At 38.5% G+C, this 19565-nt stretch overlaps 1 protein-coding gene across 1 annotated transcript in view; it reads left to right on the top strand.

Moving 5' to 3' along the window:
* The window catches only part of Znf654 (zinc finger protein 654), a 63688-nt gene that overhangs the window by 24400 nt on the left and 19723 nt on the right, over positions 1–19565 (top strand). The window contains exon 3 of the mRNA XM_055594505.1: positions 4243–4324. Coding sequence (XP_055450480.1) covers positions 4243–4324 — 82 coding nt within the window. The remainder of the gene's footprint in view (positions 1–4242; positions 4325–19565) is intronic.

Genomic DNA, 19565 nt, shown 5'->3' with positions numbered 1-19565 from the left:
TCCTTTCCTTTCCTTTCCTTTCCTTTCCTTTCCTTTCCTTTCCTTTCTTCCCCCTTTCCCTCTCTTCCCCTCTCCTCTCCTTCTGTCCACTTCCCTCTGTTCCCCTTTTTTTCCCTCCCCTCTTGACTTAGGCTTTCTTTTGCTGCAGAGAAACACTATGACAAAAAAAAGCAAGTTGGAGAGGAAAGGGTTTATTTGGCTTACACTTACATATTGCTGTTCATCACCACAGGAAGTCAGGACAGGAACAGGACAGGAACCTGGAGGCAAAAGCTGATATAGAGGACATGGAGAAGTACTGCTTACTGACTTTTTTTTCCATGGCTTGCTAAACCTGTTTTCTTATAGAACTCAGGAACACCATCCTGGGGATGGTACCACCTGCAATGGGCTGAGCTCTCCCCTATCAATCACTAATTAAGAAAAAATAAATAAAAAAACACCTTCCATTCCCTTTTCCTCCTTCCCCTTCCCTCCCTTCTCTTTCCCGTTCCTAAAACAGGCTCTCAGTAAGTAGCCTTGGTTGGCCTGGAACTCAATATGTAGACCAGGTTTCCCTGGAACTCAGAGGAAATCTACCTCTCTCTTCCTCTCGAATGCTGGGATTAATGAAAGCTGTGTGCCACCATGCCCAGATTTATAGCTGTTTTTTGTTTTTGTTTAGATATTTAGCTTTGTAATCAACTTCGGTATGTTTAATATATGTAAGAGCACACAAGATCCAGTTTTCTAAAGGCTCTCTGTAAAAGAAAAGATTGATATTAGTAGAGGTTCATTTTGTTAGTTTTTAGGAAGGAAGCTTTTTCTATAACACAAAAGTACCAAGTGGAGGAGGAATGCTGATGCAGAAGCTAAAGAAATTATCCAGAACATCTAGCTAAAAAAATTTATGAATGTGTCAGTTAGGTAGTTTTCTTTCCTATAACAAAATACTTGAAAATCACCAGGTTCTAAAGAGAGTTGGTTTATTACTTTTGTTTGTGGAGTGTATGCATGTGTGTGTGAAGGGTTGCCTTTGTGTGTGTAGGACAGAAGTTGATTGCTCTCCACTTAAATTTTTAAGACAGGGTCTCTCTCTGAACCTGGAACTTGCTGTTTGGGCTAGACTGCCTAGCCAGTGAGTCCCAGGGCTTCATCTATCTCTACCCACTGCCACCCTAGTGCTGGAGTTGTGGGTGTGTGTCACTGCCTTCGGCTCTTACATGAACGCTGAGGGTCATAACTCAGGTTCTCAATCTTGTAAAGGTAGCACTTTACCCATGGAACCATCTTTCCAGCCACCAAGGGTAGGTTTATTTTAGTTCAGAGTTTTAGAGGTTCTGTTTGTGGTCATTATTACTGGGCCTTTAGCAACACTGTATATCTTGGCAGGAAAGTTCATAAATGAGAACACTGTATATCATGGAAAAAGAGGAGAGGAAGATAACAGAGGCCCATGATTCCCTTCATTGGTACACACAAACAATGACACAAGAACTATTTTTGGACCTTCCCAACAGTGCCACAAGCTGAGTGACCAAGCTTTTATTTATGGCCATCGGAAGGTTTTTCACATGCAGCCATGATGTTTCATGTAATAGATAAACTAAACAGATTTGCAGTGTGGATGGGACATCCTTGTATTAGAAGATAATGCCATCTAGGGGCTAGCTTCTGAAACTGTATGCTGTTATTACATATGGTTGATAACTGAAAAGGTCTTGAAAAATTGGCAGACATTGAAGTTTGGAAACATGCAATCACCAGAACTTAATTCAAGTTCAAGTATGTGATGGATTTAAGATGTCTGGTACTGTTCACCTGTTTTATATCACACAACTTTACTTCAGTCTTGGTTCTGAACACAAAACTTGCATACTTTGTACTGACTGTGTTATCAGGCCAGGCAGTACCAATTAATGCTGTTTTAAACACCTTGGCTCAGATTCAAAAATATTTGTCATAAATTGCAATGTTTTTCTTATTGTACATACAAAATTTTCTACTTAGAGAAACATAATGGTCAAATTTTGGAAAACAAAGACTTACTAGTTTCCTACCATTCCTCCATATATATGTACCAAATTAGCATATCTTTGTATTGTATTATGTTAGAATGTTTGGCCGTAGAGGATGCTGTTTGGGAGCTTACTTGAATCTTATAAAGAAACAATAAATAAATTTGGGTTTGGGATTAGGACAGGATTGTCAGCAATTTCTGAAAGGCCCCAAACATATCTGTCATCTTGTACTATGTGTTTATATGAAATAGCATTCTTTTTTTAATTTTAATTTTTTCACAATTTATTCATTATATATCCCGATTGAAGCCCCTTCCATCAACGCCCCCTAGTCCCACTTTCCTTTTCTTTTCTCTTTTCCACTATCCCCTTCCCGTAGTCCGCTGAAAGGGGGAGTTCTCCACCATTGCCTTCTGCCCATAGCTTGTTAAGTCTCATCAGGACTGCCTGGATCCTCTTCCTCCGTGGCCGCATTACCAGGAGCGAGATATCAAAGTGCAGTCAACTGAGTTCATGATAGAGACAGCCCCTTCTCCCTCACTTGGAGATCCACATGGAGACTGAGCTACCAGTTGGCCACATCTGAAAGGGGGTCTAGGTCCCCTCCATACATAGTTCTCAGTGCATCAGTCTCTGCAGGACATCGTGGGCTCAGATCCCTTAGCTTTGTTGGCCTCCTTGTGGAGCTCCTGTTCCTTCCATGTCCCTCTATCCCCACCTCACTCTTCTGCAAGACTCCCTGTGCTCTGCTAAGTCTCAGCATCTGCTTTGATCCCCTGTTGGGTGGATCCTTTCAGAGGATCCTCATAGTAGGCTCCCATCCTGTTTCCTCTCTTCCACTGCTTCTGGTGTCATCTTGTTTGCCATTCTAAATGAGATTTAAGCATCCTCCCTAGGGTCCTCCTTAGTGTTTAGCTTCTTTAGGTCTGTAGATGGCTATGTGTATTAATATGGCTAATATCCACTTATAAATAAGTGTTTAGGAGCAACCATGTTCCTGCCAAGGGGATTTCCCCCACCCCAGGATTCCAGCTATTTATATCCAGGAAAGAACATTCTTAGCATTGATGATTATAAAGCCAGAATATCAGTCAACTCTGAAAAGCACAAAACATTCTATATCCTATGTTACACAATATTCGTACAATATATAATGTTCTATGTAACAGTAAAGAACATGTATGAAAATTTGTTTTCATCTTTAGTGAGTGGTAAAATTAAATGTATAGTAAAGAAGTATTTTTAAATAAATATCCTTACAATTGTTACCAGTAAGTGTTTTGCATACATATATATCCAGGATCATGTAAAAAAAAAAATTCAAGTGAAAAGGAACAAAAAGAAAAAAAAAGTTTAAAGTCTGCTGTAACTCTCAGCCAAAGAAGTTTGTACCTGGCCAGACTGACTCTTGTGAACAGCTTATATGGCTGATGACTTTATGTTGAACCTTGTCTACCATTTCTCAAAAACTAGGGTCTTTAAGGTTCCTACTAAATATCTCTCAAGCTCTATTTGTGGAATAATGACTAAATGGTTGCACATCTGTTTACAACATGTTTTGCTGAGTCCAGTCTTGAAATCTACTGCTTAAAGAGAGAGTCCTTTCAAGTATACTGTTTGCTATCGATGCACCTGTTCACTCAAGGTTTATAGCGAGTGAAAGACTACAGTGAGATTAATGTTATTTTTATGCATATATATCTGTTTGTGCAATGATCAGTGACAAACTTTCATGTCTTATTCAAGAATTTTACTTTGTAAGGTAGTGCCTGTCTTGCATAATAATCTCCTGATGGATTTGGGAAATTTATAAACCTTGTGGAAATGGTTCATCAATGAAAACAAACACCTGTAGTTCATAGGAGGATTAAAAAAAAGAAGAAGAAAGAAAATGTATGGGAATTTGAAGTATATTCTAACCTGCATGGCTAACTTTAAAAGGTTCAAGAATTCAGAAGAGGAATTAACTATAGATAAAATAGAAAGATCAAATTAGAATTACACATGGAGTCTGGAGATATGATTGAATTGCTATAATCAATTTTAAAATAGGAAGAATTACATCTTATGAATAAGTATAGTGCTGACTTCAAACTTGGTATGTGACTAAGGGTGACATTGAACTTCTGGTCTTGTATTTATATGTAAAACATCTGATACTAGGTAGATGTTACAACTTGGTAGTCTTTTAAAGTAGAACAAAACCACAAAGCAAATGAAAAAAATTTTTTTTTCTTTTCAGGAGTTTCTTTGAGTTGCTCCTGTTCTTTGGAAGAGATGAGTTTTATGAAGAACCCTTAAAGGATATTCTTGGCTCATTCCAGGTAAAAATAGTTCTCTATTTTATATTTTATACACATACAAATCAGGAAAATAGTTTGTCATTAAATTTTTCTTAAAAGTTATTATGATCACTACAGCGACAGTTTTAAAAGATTTCCTATATGGGCAAGTGGAGAAAGATCATGAAATCAATTTTAGTTGTATTCCTAAGCAGTGTCTGTCTGGGATTCCAGTGCAGCTACCATGCCTAAGGAACCTAAGCACATGTGAGAATAGTGACTGTTTCCTATCTAGAGCTGCCCCCTGGTGAAGAAACTGTCTTGCTGGTATTAGAAGCAAGGTACTTTTCCTATGCTGCTGTTTTCTTTGGCAATGTGCTGATTTTCCTACCTCATAGTAACTCTGCAGGATGTTGTTCTTGTTTTGGCATCTATGGTAAGTAGGATAGGTAGATGGAGGGGACTAGATGAGAATGACCAAAGAAGTGAGATGGCTCAGTCGGTAAAATGTCTGCCCTCAAAAATATCAGGATCAGAGTTTGGCTGCCAGTGCCCATAAGAAAAAAAATAAAAACAAAAAACCAAAAAAACCCGTAGGGGCTGGATAGCTGACTTAGTAGGTAAAGGTGCTTGCTGCCAAACCTTATAACTTGAGTTCAATTCCTGGATCCCACATGGTAGAAGCAGAAAACTGACTCCCAAGGGGTTGTTGTCTAAAGGCCACATATATGGTGTGACATGCAGGTGCTCACACATGTACACAAAATAAGTTATTATAGAAAAAATGCCAGACATAGCTGTACACTTCTTTAATTACAGTGTTGAGGAGGTAGTATGGGCAGTTACTAGTCGCTCAGTGGCTGTCCAGTCTACCTGAGTTGAGAAACTCTAGGTTCATTAAAAGAGTGTTTCAAAAATAAGGTGGAGAGCAATTGAGGAAGATATCTACCATCAACCTGTGTCCTACACACCTGAACACAATTACTTGTTTACCTGTGTACACTTGTATTCATGAATATATACATACAATGCACAAACATAGATTGACAAAGAATTTCAAGTCGTCTTCTATACATCTAAAATAAATATTTTGGTTCTTTTAGTCAATTATTTAGGAAACAGCACATAAAACTCTGGTCACCCATGTGTTTTCACTATTACTAGCACTTCTCCGGGGTTAGAATAAATCACAGCACAGTTGAAGCACCTTCAGGGGCTGATCTGTAACTTGTCACGTACAATATTACTATGGTGTTAAAGGCTTATGGCCAATCAGAAGTTTGGCTGTATTATGAAAATTATACTCAACATACAACTGTGTCCATTCTTTTTTTTTTTTTAATTTATTTAGTTTTATTCTTTGTGCATGGAACTGGAGTTACAGACACTTATGAGCTGCTATGTGATGCTGGGAATTGAACCCAGGTCCTTTGGAAGAACAGACAATGCTCTTAACCACAGAGCCATCTTTCCAGCCCACTGTGTCCATTCTTAATTCAACAAAGTTGATCAAAATGCCTGCTTTCTTAATATCAGCCCGGGATTGGCAGAAGCAGGTAGCTTTCTGTGAGTTAGAGGCCAGTTTAGTCTTCATTGTGATTTTCAGGTCAGCCAGAGTTACACAGTGAAACTCTGTCTTACAAATACACAAATAGAAAATAAAAATCTAAGCAAAAGTGTTTGCATGAAATTCATAAACTAGTTAGATTGTATATTCAAATTTTCAACACTTACTGATTTTCTCTTTCACTTTGTCTTGACACTTGTTCTTGGCAATGTACTTGTCTTAGTTGGAGTTTTATCCCTGTGAAGAGACACCATGACCACAGCCACTCTCATAAAAGAAAGCATTTAATTGGGACTGGCTTACAGTTGCAGAGGTTTATAGTCCATAATTGTCATGGCAGGAAGCATGGCAGCGTGCGAGCAGGCTTGGTGCTGGAGAAGGAGCCAAGAGTTCTACATCTTGATCTTCAGGCAGCTAGAAGAGAACTAAGACACACTTCCTCCAACAAGGCCACACCTCCTAGTAGTGCCACTTCCTGTGAGCCTATGGGGGCCATTTTCTTTCAAACCACCAAAGTACTCTTGAATTTCTTTGCTCATCAGGTGTTTATTGAATCCCCACACTGTTCTCAGCACTAAGCTCCATGATAAATAACACTAAGCAGAATAGTGAACTCCTGTAATTGTGACAGAAAGACAATAAATCAAGACTTAAAGTGAGTATTTTGGAAAGTACCAGCTGCCTTAGCTGTAAACCAGACAGGAGCTAGAGAATGCTGGCACAATGGTCTTGGAGAAGGACACTTCAGTGTTAAAGGAGGTGCTGTGAAGTCTGTCATAGAGATGTTAGCTGGGCACTGATAGGGGTTTGGAGATGCTGAAAGATTTTTTTACAATATATTTTTAAAGTTTTAAGTATATGGGTGGTTTTGTCTGCATGCATATTTTTCCAACTCCAGAAAAAGTTATTTTCTGCTTAAAATGTATGTAAACATCTTGTATTTTTTCTCTTGTGATCAAAATTTAATAAGTCATTGACAATTCCCCATAATATACCCCATCCCCTCAAAAGCCCATAAGTGAAGTTGTGCCTTTGGTAATCCCGGTACTTGGGAGACAGAGGCAGGCAGATCTCTGTGAGTTTGAGTCCATCCTGATCTACAGAGCTAGTTTCAGGACAGCTAGGAATGTTATACAGAGAAACCCTGTCTTAAAAAACAAACAAACAACAACAACAACAAAAACAGAAAGAAAAAAAATTCTTCCATTTCTGTGATTATGGCTTCTTTCTAATTTGAATTTCTTTGAACCTTTTGCTTTGTTTTGTACTGTGTATTACTGGCTAGCCTAGGTTTTACTGTGTATCCCAGGCTGACCTTGACTTTGGGGTAGCCCCTTTGCCCCAGTCTTCCAAATATTAGGATTAGAGGTGTACATCGCTACACATAGCTTACTTGAGCCTTCAAACTCATAGAAGCTTTAAAACCTTTGGCTTCCATTTTAGCATTACCTGGAGAATCAACTTTCATTTTCTGATATGAGTTACTGGCTCATTCCCCAGGCTTCTTACTTTTGTGATCTAGCAACAGTTAACATATACTCTTATTCTGTATACTTCTTTAAAAGCTGTATTTGCAAAGCTTGGAAAGCTTCCAGTTTTCTGACTGATTATGATAATAGAGTTATAATCCACTGTAGCCATTTGAGTTACTTTTGATACAGTGTCCTACTTTTGATAACAATCCTATTTCTCTGAGTATCTCACCTCTGTGCATCTGTTGTCAAGTCATACTATATATAGGTTGAAGGTTGTGTTCTTTCTCTTTCACATTAAGTGGTATAAGTTCACTGTTGCTAATACTTCAATGTATATAAGGTTATCTGAGGAGCGTGTTAAAATTCAGATTATGATTTAGGACTGTAAAGTGGGACCTGATAGTCTGCTTTCTAACAGGCTCCTAGGTTATATTGATGGTGCTCATCCCTGGTTCTGGATTCAAATAAACTTTACGCTACCCTATTACATGACAAATATCACTTCACCTTAGGTAGGGTATAGACTACAGACTAAAGAAATGATTTCAAGTCTAGCTGGGTGAGTGTTGGAGAATTAATTACAGGAGCATGAGTGATGACTCACCACAGCTTCTTCACTAGTGTTCACTGTATATTGTACAGGTAGTACCACTGGAGTCTCCTCCTCCCAACAACTATTTATTTACTGCTATACAACCTCCTTCCTTTTGGAGGTCAGGGGGCTAAATGCAGAGGAAAAAGCTACAGTCATACATATGTAATTTCCCATATGACAAACTACAAATAGCCCAGTTCTATAGTTCACCCTACCTCATGCTAGACAAGCTATATATTTTATTTAATAGTTTCCTCACTTATAAAAAATAGACAATAACTGCGGGCAGTGAACGCCTGTATAGTAACAAATGACAGGATAATTTATTAATGATTATGGTTTATTTCAACGGTAAAAAGATTTAATAATACAGAGCTACCAAACCTTATAGTTTATGAGAAAGGGTAACAGGAACAAATAATCCAAATACTTAGAAAACTAATTACATGTTAGTTATGTTTATGCATACTGATCAAAATGTTATACATGTTTTTACATACTGATCAAAATGAATACACAGGTACAATCATTACAGAATATAACATATAGGACTAACTAATATAAGTCCTATAAAATTTAAAAACTTGTTATTATAGTTATTGTGAATATTCTGTAATGTTCAGTGATTCTGGGAAAATAAAACACAAGTTGAGAGGGTCACATATAGTAATAGAGAACTGAAAGCTTGAGTTATGTTATTGAATGCATGGGGATAAGGAACAGGAAGAATCAGTGTTTTAAGGAATCTAGGATGAAGCAACTGCACAGTGTGAGGAGTAGTGATTGAGTGAAGAACATACTGTAGGAAGATGTAGCTCTACTCTAGATATGTTTTAAACACAGAACATGTAAGAGAGTTGTATTGTCCTAGGGGGTTTTGGTCTTATTTTTATTTTAAGGTCATTCTCCTTTCCTGGTGCAGTAAGTACTTGTTTCTTCTAAAACCACAGACTTTCCATTAAAACCTCAAGGATTTGTATGAGGAGCAGTATTCAGTTTTCTTATTATCTACTTAACTGGAAGTTATCCTGGTCTTTGCTCTACTCCATTGCTCAACTTTGTATAATGTCTTTTCCCTACATTTTTTCCATCACAAATACTAACCCTTTGTTCTTTCCTTCACTGTACCATCACATCTAGTGGAAGATGACTCTCCCCCCCCCAACAATTTACTTGTAAGCCAGTAGTATTGTTATGTTTGCAAAAACAATTTAGGATAATTTCATAAGTCTAATCATGTCTTTTAAACCAACAAAAGCTCTAAACTGTTGCACTTTAATATATTTAACCATTAATTCTTGAGATGCTTAATACAGTCACCTTGACAGGATCTGGAATTACCTGGCAGACAAGCCCTTGGACATATTTGTGAGTGGTTAGCCACTGGACATGCTTGTGAGGAGCTATTTGGATTAGGTTGCGGTGGAAAATCCACTTTAACTATAGATGACACCCTTACATAGACTTAGGGTCTGGACTGAATAAAAATGAGAAGTAGAGCTAAGCACTACTTCTCGTCGCTCTGCTTCCTGACTGGTTGCAATGTGGCCAGCTGCCTCAGGTTCTGCCGTCTCTCCCTTGATAACTGTGCTCTGGAATTGTGCGCTGCGGTAAACCCTTCCTCCCTTAAATTACTCCTCGTCAAGTATTTTGTCACAGCAATGCATGAAGCAATGCAGGTGCACTTTTTGAATCTGTCTACCTCAACGTCATGATATATACAGTTAAGACTAGATAAAGTAATGCTGTGTGGGATGAAAACCTCAGAAAGGAGTCTGCTTTTGACAGTGTTTATAAAAAGGGAAATTAAAATATGCCTCATTGTGAAAAGCATGAGGAGGAGAAAAATATTATCATCTAATGAAGGAAACATTTGGCAAGTGTAGCATACATCTAACATTGGGAATGGCAATAATTGATGTTAAAATTAAGTTTAGATTCTTAAACTATTTTGTGAAGACTATATTCTTAGTTTTGTTGGAGGAGATAAAATGTTAGTAATTTTTCATTGGTATTTATCTATTTAAAGTAGTTAAACTATGCCATAATTCTTATATATCAGTCAGTTAAAACTTTGCTTTTGCTGTTTAAAAATAATCTTATGTTTGTAAACATCTTAATGTATCTGTTTAAGGAGATATAAGATACAGAATTATTTTAAGGTTTTTATTTTCTTTCCCTTTGTTCTTTTTTCTCTTTCTCTCTTTCTTTCTTTCTTTCTTTCTTTCTTTCTTTCTTTCTTTCTTTCTTTCTTCCTCCCCTCTCCCTCTCCTCCCCTCCCCTCTCCTCCTCCTCTTCTTTCCTCCCCTCCCCTCCTCTTCTTCTCCCCTCTCCTCTTCTCTTCTCCCCTCCCCTCCCCTCCCCTCCCCTCCCTTCCCTTTCCCTCCCCTTTTCTTTTTTCTCTTTTTTCTGTGTCTCTCTACATAGCTTTGACTGTCCTGGAACTTGCTAAGAATATACTGGTCTCAACCTCACCTGTCTCTGATTCCTGAGTGCCAGAACAAAAGAATGTACCACTGTGCTTGGCTGAAGCATAATTTCTTAAATAAATAACAGATTGTAACCCCAAGAACCCAGCTTTAAGCCTCTAAAAGATAGAAATGTTATCACCAATATATTATATATATCTTCTGTAAGACCAGTATCCTGACCATTGAATAGCAGTTATCTTGAGAAAGGATGCTAAATATTGTGCATTAATAGTTACTCCATATAGTATAAAATTTGTTAATAAACTAAGATAATGTATCTTGACCAATTTGGTATCTGCAGTTGTCAAGAGCAGGCATGTAAATGACAAAAATAAATGAATAGGATTAGCATTTTGAAAGTAGTTCTGAGAACACATTAAGGTCCTTTTTATTAAGGTCCTTTTTTATTAAGGACATTAATAAAAGTTGGGGAGGGGAAAGAAGGTGGGACCGGGAAGAGAGGAGGGAGGAGGTGCTCTAGGGATGTAAAGTGAATTAAAAAAAAAAAAACAACAAAACAAAAAACAAAAAACAGAACATTAAGGTTGAGACATTCATTGTTCACAAATAAGCAAATTGTATAATGTATTAATACAGATTAAAATTAAATACAATTAAAATTCTCAGCATATTAATGCTTGAGGCTGTCTATTTTTTTTTTTTTTTTAGAAAACATACAGAAAATTAGCTGTGAGGAATAACACAGAAAAGTAAAGCCAGTCCTATTTTAAAATAAATAGTAAAAACAAAGGACCAAACTTACTCATCCATCCATGCATCCATCCATCCATCCATCCATCCATCCATCCATCCATCCATCCAGACAAACTTTGAGATTAAATAACTTGTTCTATTAATGGCAGGCAGCACAAGGGCAACTGGATCTTTTATTTTCCATACTGCAAGTATGTGTTTTACTAAATTGGATTTTGTATATATATATATTTTATGTGTGATCCTGTGTTCAAATAAATCTTACATACATATCTTAAGTCTTCAGATATTATATTATGGGTTAGAAAAGTAAGAATAGCAAATTGTTCGGTAGCTGTATTAATGCATTGTTTACTTAAAACATGTTGTATAAATCATGATGCTCATTTGAATTCCTTATAGCAATTATACAAAAGGTTTTGTTGAAGTCTGTTGACTTAGAAATTTTTGTTAACCCCAACCTTGTATTTGGTGATATATATGTTGTGTATGTTTTGTAGTGTGTTGTGTGTGGTGTATGCACTTGTTAGAGTGAGTGTGAGCATATGTGTGAAGGTGCATGTGGAGGCCAGAAGTCAACTTCAGGTGTTCTATTCATTCACTCTTTGTCTTATTATTTCAAGCATTATCCCTCAGTGAACCCAAAGCTCATCAATTTGACTAGGTTGGCTAGCTAATAAGCTTCAGGGATTCTCTTGTCTCATTATGTCTCTTTTGGCTTCTTTGTCTCAGAGCATGATTGCCTCTGGGCCATGACTTCTGCTGTCCTCTCTCATGTCAGGAATGATAAGTTAACAGTTAGGAGCACTTGCTGTTCTTCCAGAGGACCCAGCACTCACATGACAGCACACGACCACCCAAGGACTCTGATACTATCTACCAGCTTCCATGGACACTGTACATACATGGTCCATATACCTACATGTATGCAAAATAATACTGTGCTATGTAAGGTTGAAGAACAGGAAGTAGAAGTAGAAGACGGGTGTGTGGGGGGGCACACACCTGGATTTTACAGGGATCCAAACTCAGTTCCTCATGAGTGGAAGGGACTTTAATGGATTGAGCCATTTCCCATCCCTACCTACTGTTATATCTGAATGAACCATTCCATTACCTTCCATCTGTAGGATATGGAGCTCAGGGCCTAAAAACATGTGCTAGAAATCCATTAAAATGCTTCAAATGATAGACTTTTCAACAGTAAATTCTGCCTTTAAAACTTAAAGATAGCGTGCAAATAATTATTAACAGCAACCATTTAGTAATAGAAAGAACTTGCACATATTCACTGAAATCATTTTCTCCATTAGAAGTATGTTTTCTAAAGCAATAATGTTTTCATTATTATGAATATTTGTTATATCTGAGCAAACATCGAATGTTTTAGTTATTTATTTTTATTAAATTTATTTTTTAATTAATTACAGCTTATTCACTTTGTATCCCAGCTGTAGCCTCCCTCCTTCATCCCTTCCCAATCTACCCTCCCTCCCTTTTCTTGATATTCCTCTATAGAAAATTCTCTGTTTATCTCTGTACTCCATTTATTAATTGGATTACTTGATTTGTTGCTTTTTAACTTCTTGAGTTCTTTATATATTCTGGGTGTTAGCTCTCTGTCAGATATAGGGTTGGTGAAGGTCTTTTCCCAGTCTGTAGGCTGTCATTTTGTTCTAATGACAGTGTCTTGTGCTTTACAGAAGCTTTTCAGTTTCATGAGGTCCCATTTATTGATTGTTGATCTTAGAGCCTGTACTGTTGGTGTTCTGTTCAGGAACTTGTCTACTGTGGCAATGAGTTCAAGGCTCTTCCTCACTTTTTCTTCTAACACATTTAGTGTGTCTGGTTTTATGTTGAGTTCTTTGATCCACTTGGACTGTAGTTTTTTTTTTTTTTTTTTTTTTTTTTTTTTTTTTTTTTTTTTTTTTTAAATCTTTTATTTATTTTTTATTAATTACACTTTATTCATTATTGTATCCCCCCATAAGCCCCTCCCTCCTCCCCTGCCAATCCCACCCTCCCTCCCCTTTCTGCATGCATGCCACTCCCCAAGTCCACTGATAGGGGAGGTCCTTCTCTCCTTCTTTCTGATCTTAGTCTATCAGTTCTCATCAAAAGTGGCTGCATTGTCCTCTACTGTGGCCTGGTAAGGCTGCTCCCCCCCCCAGGGGGAAGTGATCAAAGAGCAGGCCAATCAGATTATGTCAGAGGCAGTCCCTCTTCCCATTACTATGTAACCCACTTGGACATTGAACTGCCATGGGCTACACCTGTGCAGGGGTTCCAGGTCATCTCCACAAATAGTCCTTGGTTGGAGTAGGAGTCTCTGGGAAGTTCCCTGTGTTCAAATTATCTTGTTCTGTTGCTCTGCTTGTGGAGTTCCAGTTCCCTCTAGCTCTTACTATTTCCCACTTCTTACATAAAATTCCATTCACTCTGCCCATCAGTTGGCCATCAGGCTCAGCATCTGCTTTGACAGTCTATACTGCAGAAGCTTTCAGAGGCCCTCTGTGGCAGGTTTCAAGGTTGTTTCCTGTTTTCTTCTGGCTTTCAGAGGCCCTCTGTAGCAGGTTCCGAGGTTGTTTCCTATTTTCGTTTTCTTCTGATGTACATCCTCTTTGCCTTTCAGGATGGGGATTGAACATTTTAGTTAGAATTAGAGGAAGATATGAGAAGATGGAAAGATCTCCCATGCTCATGGCTTGGCAGGATTAACATAGTAAAAATGGCCATCTTACCAAAAGCAATCTACAGATTTAATGCAATTCCCATCAAATTGCCAACACAATTCTTTACAGACCTGGAAAGAAAAATTCTCAACTTTGTATGGAATAACAAGAAACCGAGAATTGCTAAAACAATCCTCTACAATAAAAGATCTTCTGGAGGTATCTCCATCCCTGATCTCAAGCTGTACTATAGAGCAACAGTTATAAAAACTGCATGGTACTGGCATAGAAACAGAATGGTGGACTGTAGTTTTATGCAGGGTGATAAATATGGGTCTATTTACATTTTTCTACACGTAGACATCCAGTTAGACCAGCACCATGTGTTGAAGATGCTGTCTATTTTTCCACTGTATGGTTTTTGGCTTCTTCCCTGGCCAAACTGTCATTGAGTAGAGAGTTGTTTCATTTCCATGTGTATGTAGGCTTTTTGATATTTCTGTTGTTGAGGCCTAGTTTTAGTCCATGGTGGTCTGATAGGTTACAAGGGATTATTTTCATCTTCTTGTATTTGTTGAAGCTTGCTTTGTCCCTGGCTATATGGTCAATTTTTGAGAACGTACCATGAGGTGCTGAAAAGAAGGTATACTGTTTTGAGTTTAGGTGAAAATATCTGTAGACAACTATTAGGATCATTTGATTTATGACCTCTGTAAATGTCATTATTTCTCTATTTAGCTTTTGTCTAAATTATTTGTCCCTTGGTGAGATTGGGGTGTTGAAGTCTTCCACTATTAAGGTGTTTGGATCGATGTGTGATTTAAGCTTTAATAATGTTTCATTTACAAATGCAGGTGCTCTTGCATTTGGGGTATAGATGTTCAGGATTGTGATGTCCCCCTGGTGGATTTTTCCTTTGATGTGAATGAAGTGCCCCTCCATCTTTTTTTTTTATTAATTTTGGTTGAAAGTCTATTTTATTAGATATTAGGATAGCTACCCCAGCTTGTTTTCTGGGTCCATTTTCTTGAAAAGCACTTTTCCAGCCCTTTACTCTGAGGTAGTATTTATCCTTGTTGCAGAGATGTGTTTCTTGGATGCAGCAGAATGTTGTATCCTTTTTTTTTTTTTGCAACCAATCTGATTTCTGTGTCTTTTTATTAGAAAGTTGAGCACATTGATGTTGATAGATAATAGTGACCAATGAATGTTAGTTCCTTTCATTGTGGAGTTGGTGGTGTTACTGTGTTTCAATGCTTGTTTTCTTTTAATTTTTTGTTGTGAAGTTATCTATATCCTGTGTTTTCTTGTTTGTAGGTGATTTCATTGGATTGGAGTTTTCCTTCTAGCATCTTCTGGCTGGGTTGCTGTGTCTATATTGTTTAAGCTTAATTTTTTTTTTTTCATGGAATATTTTGTTTTCTTCATCTGTGTTGATTGAAAGCTTTGCTTGGTATAGTAGTCTGTGTTGGCATCTGTGGTCCCTTAGAGTCTGCATGACATGTGCCCAGGCCCTTCTGGCTTTCATAGTTTCTGTTGAGAAGTCTGGTGTGATTCTGATAGCTCCACCTTTGTATGTTACTTGGCCCTTATCCCTTGTTGCTCTTAATATTTTTCTTTGTTCTGTAGATTTAGTGTTTTGACTGCTTAGTGTTTTGATGTGAGGTGTTTCTTTTCTGATCTAGTCTATTTGGTGTTCTGTAGGACTCCTGTATGTTTATGTACATCTCTTTTAAGTTGGAAAATTTTCTTCTATGATTTTCTTTAATATATTTTCTGGATCTTGGAGCCTGGAATCTTCTTTCTCATCTATTTCTATTATTCTTATATTTCATCTTTTCATGGCATCCTTGATTTTTTGGATGCTTTGTATTTGGAACTTTTCTGATTTTACTTTTTCTTTGAGAGATGTATCAATTTCTGCAATTGTATCTTCAGCGCCTGAGATTCTCTGGTCCATCTTTTGTATTATGTTGGTGATGCTTACCTCTGTGGTTCCTTATATTTTCTCTAAGTCCTCCAGTTCCAGGGTTTTCTCTGTTTGTGTTTTCTTTATTGATTCTAAATCTGTTTTTTTTTTTTTGTCTTGCACCATTTCCTTCATCTGTTTTTTATTTCCTATCTTTCCATGATGTCCCTTTTTTTCGTTCGTTTCCTCTCTCTATGCCTCTACTTGTGCCTCTACACATGCCTCTATTTGTTTGGCTATATTTGCCTGTATTTCTTTGAGATCCTTGTTTGTTTCCTCTTTATGTGTCTCTAATAACTTAGTAAGCATAGATTTGGGATAATTTTCCTGTATCTCTGATGAATTTGCAAATGCATTGATTTTTGGGGTTGCTTGTGAAGCCATGATATTCTGATTTTTGTTGGATGTGTTCTTACTCTGACCTCTAGCCATCTGCTTATCTGTAACCTTCACTGTTTGTTCCTGGAGTCTATACTTCAGACTGAGTCTGTCTGTTTCTGGTGTCTGGAGTATTCTTCAGGAAAATGAGAGAACTGGTTTGAGAGTGGGTGTTGGTGCTTCCACTGTAGCTAAGGGAGGAAGGTCGCAGGAGCATGTGTGCAAGCACGGGTGTGTGCATGGAGGTGTGCCTTGAAGGATAGGGTGCTAGAGTGTGTAGATCCCTAGAAGGGTGGAATTAAGCACAGGAGTAGTTGCGGGTGCTATCTCTGTCTCGGGTGCAATGCGTATGTGCAGGTGCCCTAAATAACTCAGTGACCTACAGGACTGTCATACTGTCCTTCTGGTATTCAGATCTGTCTGGGCTCCAGGAATTGTTTGCCCGGGCTACACTGGTAGAACCACAGATCAGGGGCCTCAGTGTTGAGAATGCTGTCTCAAGAATCCCTATGTTGCCCACAGTGGGGTGTGAGGGAGGGATCCAATGTCTGGCTGCTAGTGTAGAGGGACCCTGGATCGTGGGTTCTCCAAGCACTCATTTGAAGGCATATTCACACACTCCCAGGCCTAATCATAAAAAACAGGGGTTCCCCCTGTTCTCTAATATCATGTTTGGGCCTGCAGCGGCAAATGAGAATGTCGGAGATCTGTCAGCTCAGTGGTGTCCACTGTTTGGCTGGGCAGAGAGACCAGTACTTGGAGTAGCTACCTCTGCTGTCTTAGTCACTGAGCATGGAGCATCCTGCTTGGGCTAGCCTCCACCCCACCGCAGCCACAGACCTGGGAGGCCTGCCCCTGCAGTCTCAGTCATCCAGTGTGGAGGCTGGTGCTCAGGCAACCACTGCTTCCTCTGCCAAGTAGGGAGACCCATGCTTGGGGCAGCAGCCGCTGCTGGTCGCCTCTGTGGAGCAGAGAGGCCCATGCTTGAGACAAAGGGAAGTGCAGGGTGGTTGAATATTTGCCACTCTCAGTCTCCGGAAAAGTTCATGGATGACCTGGATCCAAACTGTCCTAGCTCATGGGTTGTCCCTTCTTGCTCAGGAAGCCTCAGTGTATATGTTCTGGCTTCAGCTGCCCCTCCACTCACCAATTTCAGAGTTTTGGATCTTGTGCCCTTCAGATATGGTACGCACTGGTTGCTCCCATCTTGGACTCCTGTTTTAGTTATTTTCAAATGCATCATGAAAAAGAATAAATTAATTTCTTTTAAAAATATGTAACAAAACCCCTGCTCAGATATAGCCCATAGACTCAGTCTCCAAGTGGGGTTCATAGTAAGGGGAGCAAGGGCTGTCCCTGGCATGAACTCAGTGGCAGGCTCTCTGATCACCTTTCCCTGTGAAGGTACAGCATTGTCAGGCCACAGAGAAAGACAATGCAGCCAGTCCTAATGAGACCTGATAGGCTAGGGTCAGATAGAAGAGGAGGAGGACCTCCCCTGTTAGTAGACTAAGGGAGCAGCCTAGGGGTAGAAGAGGGAGGGAGTGTGGGATTAGGAGAATATGAGAGAGGGGGCCAGCGCTGAAATACAAAGTGAATAAATTGTAATAAATAATAAAAAAAATTCACGTAATACATAATAACTGGAGGCCTAATATTTGTGAGATACCTTTCTAAGTACTAGAATTATTGGTGCCGAATAGAAGAAACAAAATAAAGATCCATATTAAACTCAAAAAAGGTAACAACTTTAAATTTTACAATTTTGCCATGTGATAACCAATGAAATTGTAATAATAAAATTGATGATAAGTAAATAATCTTTTAATTTTTTTTTAATCTCAAAGTACTTTAAAGATTTTTGTTTTGGTTTTGGGTTTGGTTTTTTTGTTTTTGTTTTTGTTTTTTAAAGATGGTTTTATTATGCCAGCCTAGCTTCCAACTCTCAGTAGCCTGAGAGGTTCTTCAGCTTCTGAATCTCCTGTTGAACTAACAGTGCTGGGATTACAGGCACTAGTTTTATGTGGAGCTAAGGATTAAATTCAAGGCAAACATACTAAATCTTGATTTTACTGATGTGTGTGTTTTTTTTAAATAACCACAGTGAAGAGCATTTACATTTTTTACTTTCAGTTGATATGGTAACTTACTTGTGAAGAATTTGACATGTGATTTTGTAAATAAAAAGGTGCTCATGATGCCTTCATCTGCACAGATGTCTGTGAACTCTATTTTGATCAAAAAGTTAATGTTAAGAAGCATGCATGGAGATAACCTAGAACCCCTGCACAGATGTAGTCCATGGCAGTGTAGTGTCCAAGTGGGTTACATAGTAATGGGAAGAGGGGCTGTCTCTGACATAATCTGATTGGCCTGCTCTTTGATCACCTCCCCTTGAGGGGGGAGCAGCCTTACCAGGCCACAGTAGAGGACAATGCAGCCATTCCTGATGTGATCTGATAGACTAAGATCAGAAGGAAGGAGAGGAAGACCTCCCCTATCAGTGGTCATGGGGAGGAGCATGCATGCAGAAAGGGGAGGGATGGTGGGACCGGGAGGAGAGGAGGGAGGGGCTTAATGCAAAGTGAATAAACTGTAGTTAAGAATACACTTTCTGTGTCTGGAGAGATGAGTTTGCAATCAGGAGTACTTGCTGCGCTTCCAGTGGACCCAGTACCCACATGACAGCTTACAGCTATCTGTAACTCCAAGTTCAAGGACTTTGATACTAACTACTGGCTTCCATGGACACTATACACACATGATGCACATACCTACATGATGGATAAACATCCAAAATAAGATACATTCTTAAAGAAAAAAAAAGCATGTGTGTGTTTATGCAAGCATGTTGTAAGGTGTGGGTGCTCACACTCATGCTCACATGCAAAGGACAGAGAGGAGGTTGCGTGTCCTTTATCACTCTTCATCTTATTTTTTGAGACAGGGTTTCTCACTGAACCTGAAGTTGACCATGTGAGCTAGTGTTCCTGGCCAGTGAGTTTCCTAAAGCTGCCTGTTTTCTGCATTCAACAATGTGGTTATAGGCATGCCTGATTTCTGTATCAGTGCTTAGGATTCAAACCCAGATTCTGCTGGTTACGTAGCAAGTGTTGTTACCCATTGAGTCATTTTCCCAGACATGAATAAACTCCTGATAACCTAAATAAAATAAGATACTAACATTCTATACTCTCTTCATAATGTAATAACTAAGAGTGGATTGGTATAAATTTTTAATATTAAAAAGACAGTAATTAAATCTGTTATGGATTGAAGTAGATAATAAAGACTTCTTGAGAAATGGGAATGTACAAAGACAAAATATCAATCAGTCAATCAATCAATCAATCAATCAAATATTTGACTGTAGACAACACTGGCATTTGTAGAAGAAAGATGACAGGAGCAAATGACACAGGAAAAATACAGGGTGAATTTG

The sequence above is a fragment of the Psammomys obesus genome, unplaced genomic scaffold, assembly GCF_907164565.1.
Source record: "Psammomys obesus unplaced genomic scaffold, mPsaObe1.curated_primary_1811, whole genome shotgun sequence".
Classification (NCBI taxonomy): Eukaryota; Metazoa; Chordata; class Mammalia; order Rodentia; family Muridae; genus Psammomys; species Psammomys obesus.
Note: the sequence above shows the minus strand (reverse complement) of the source record. Positions and strands in the feature narration are given on the sequence as shown.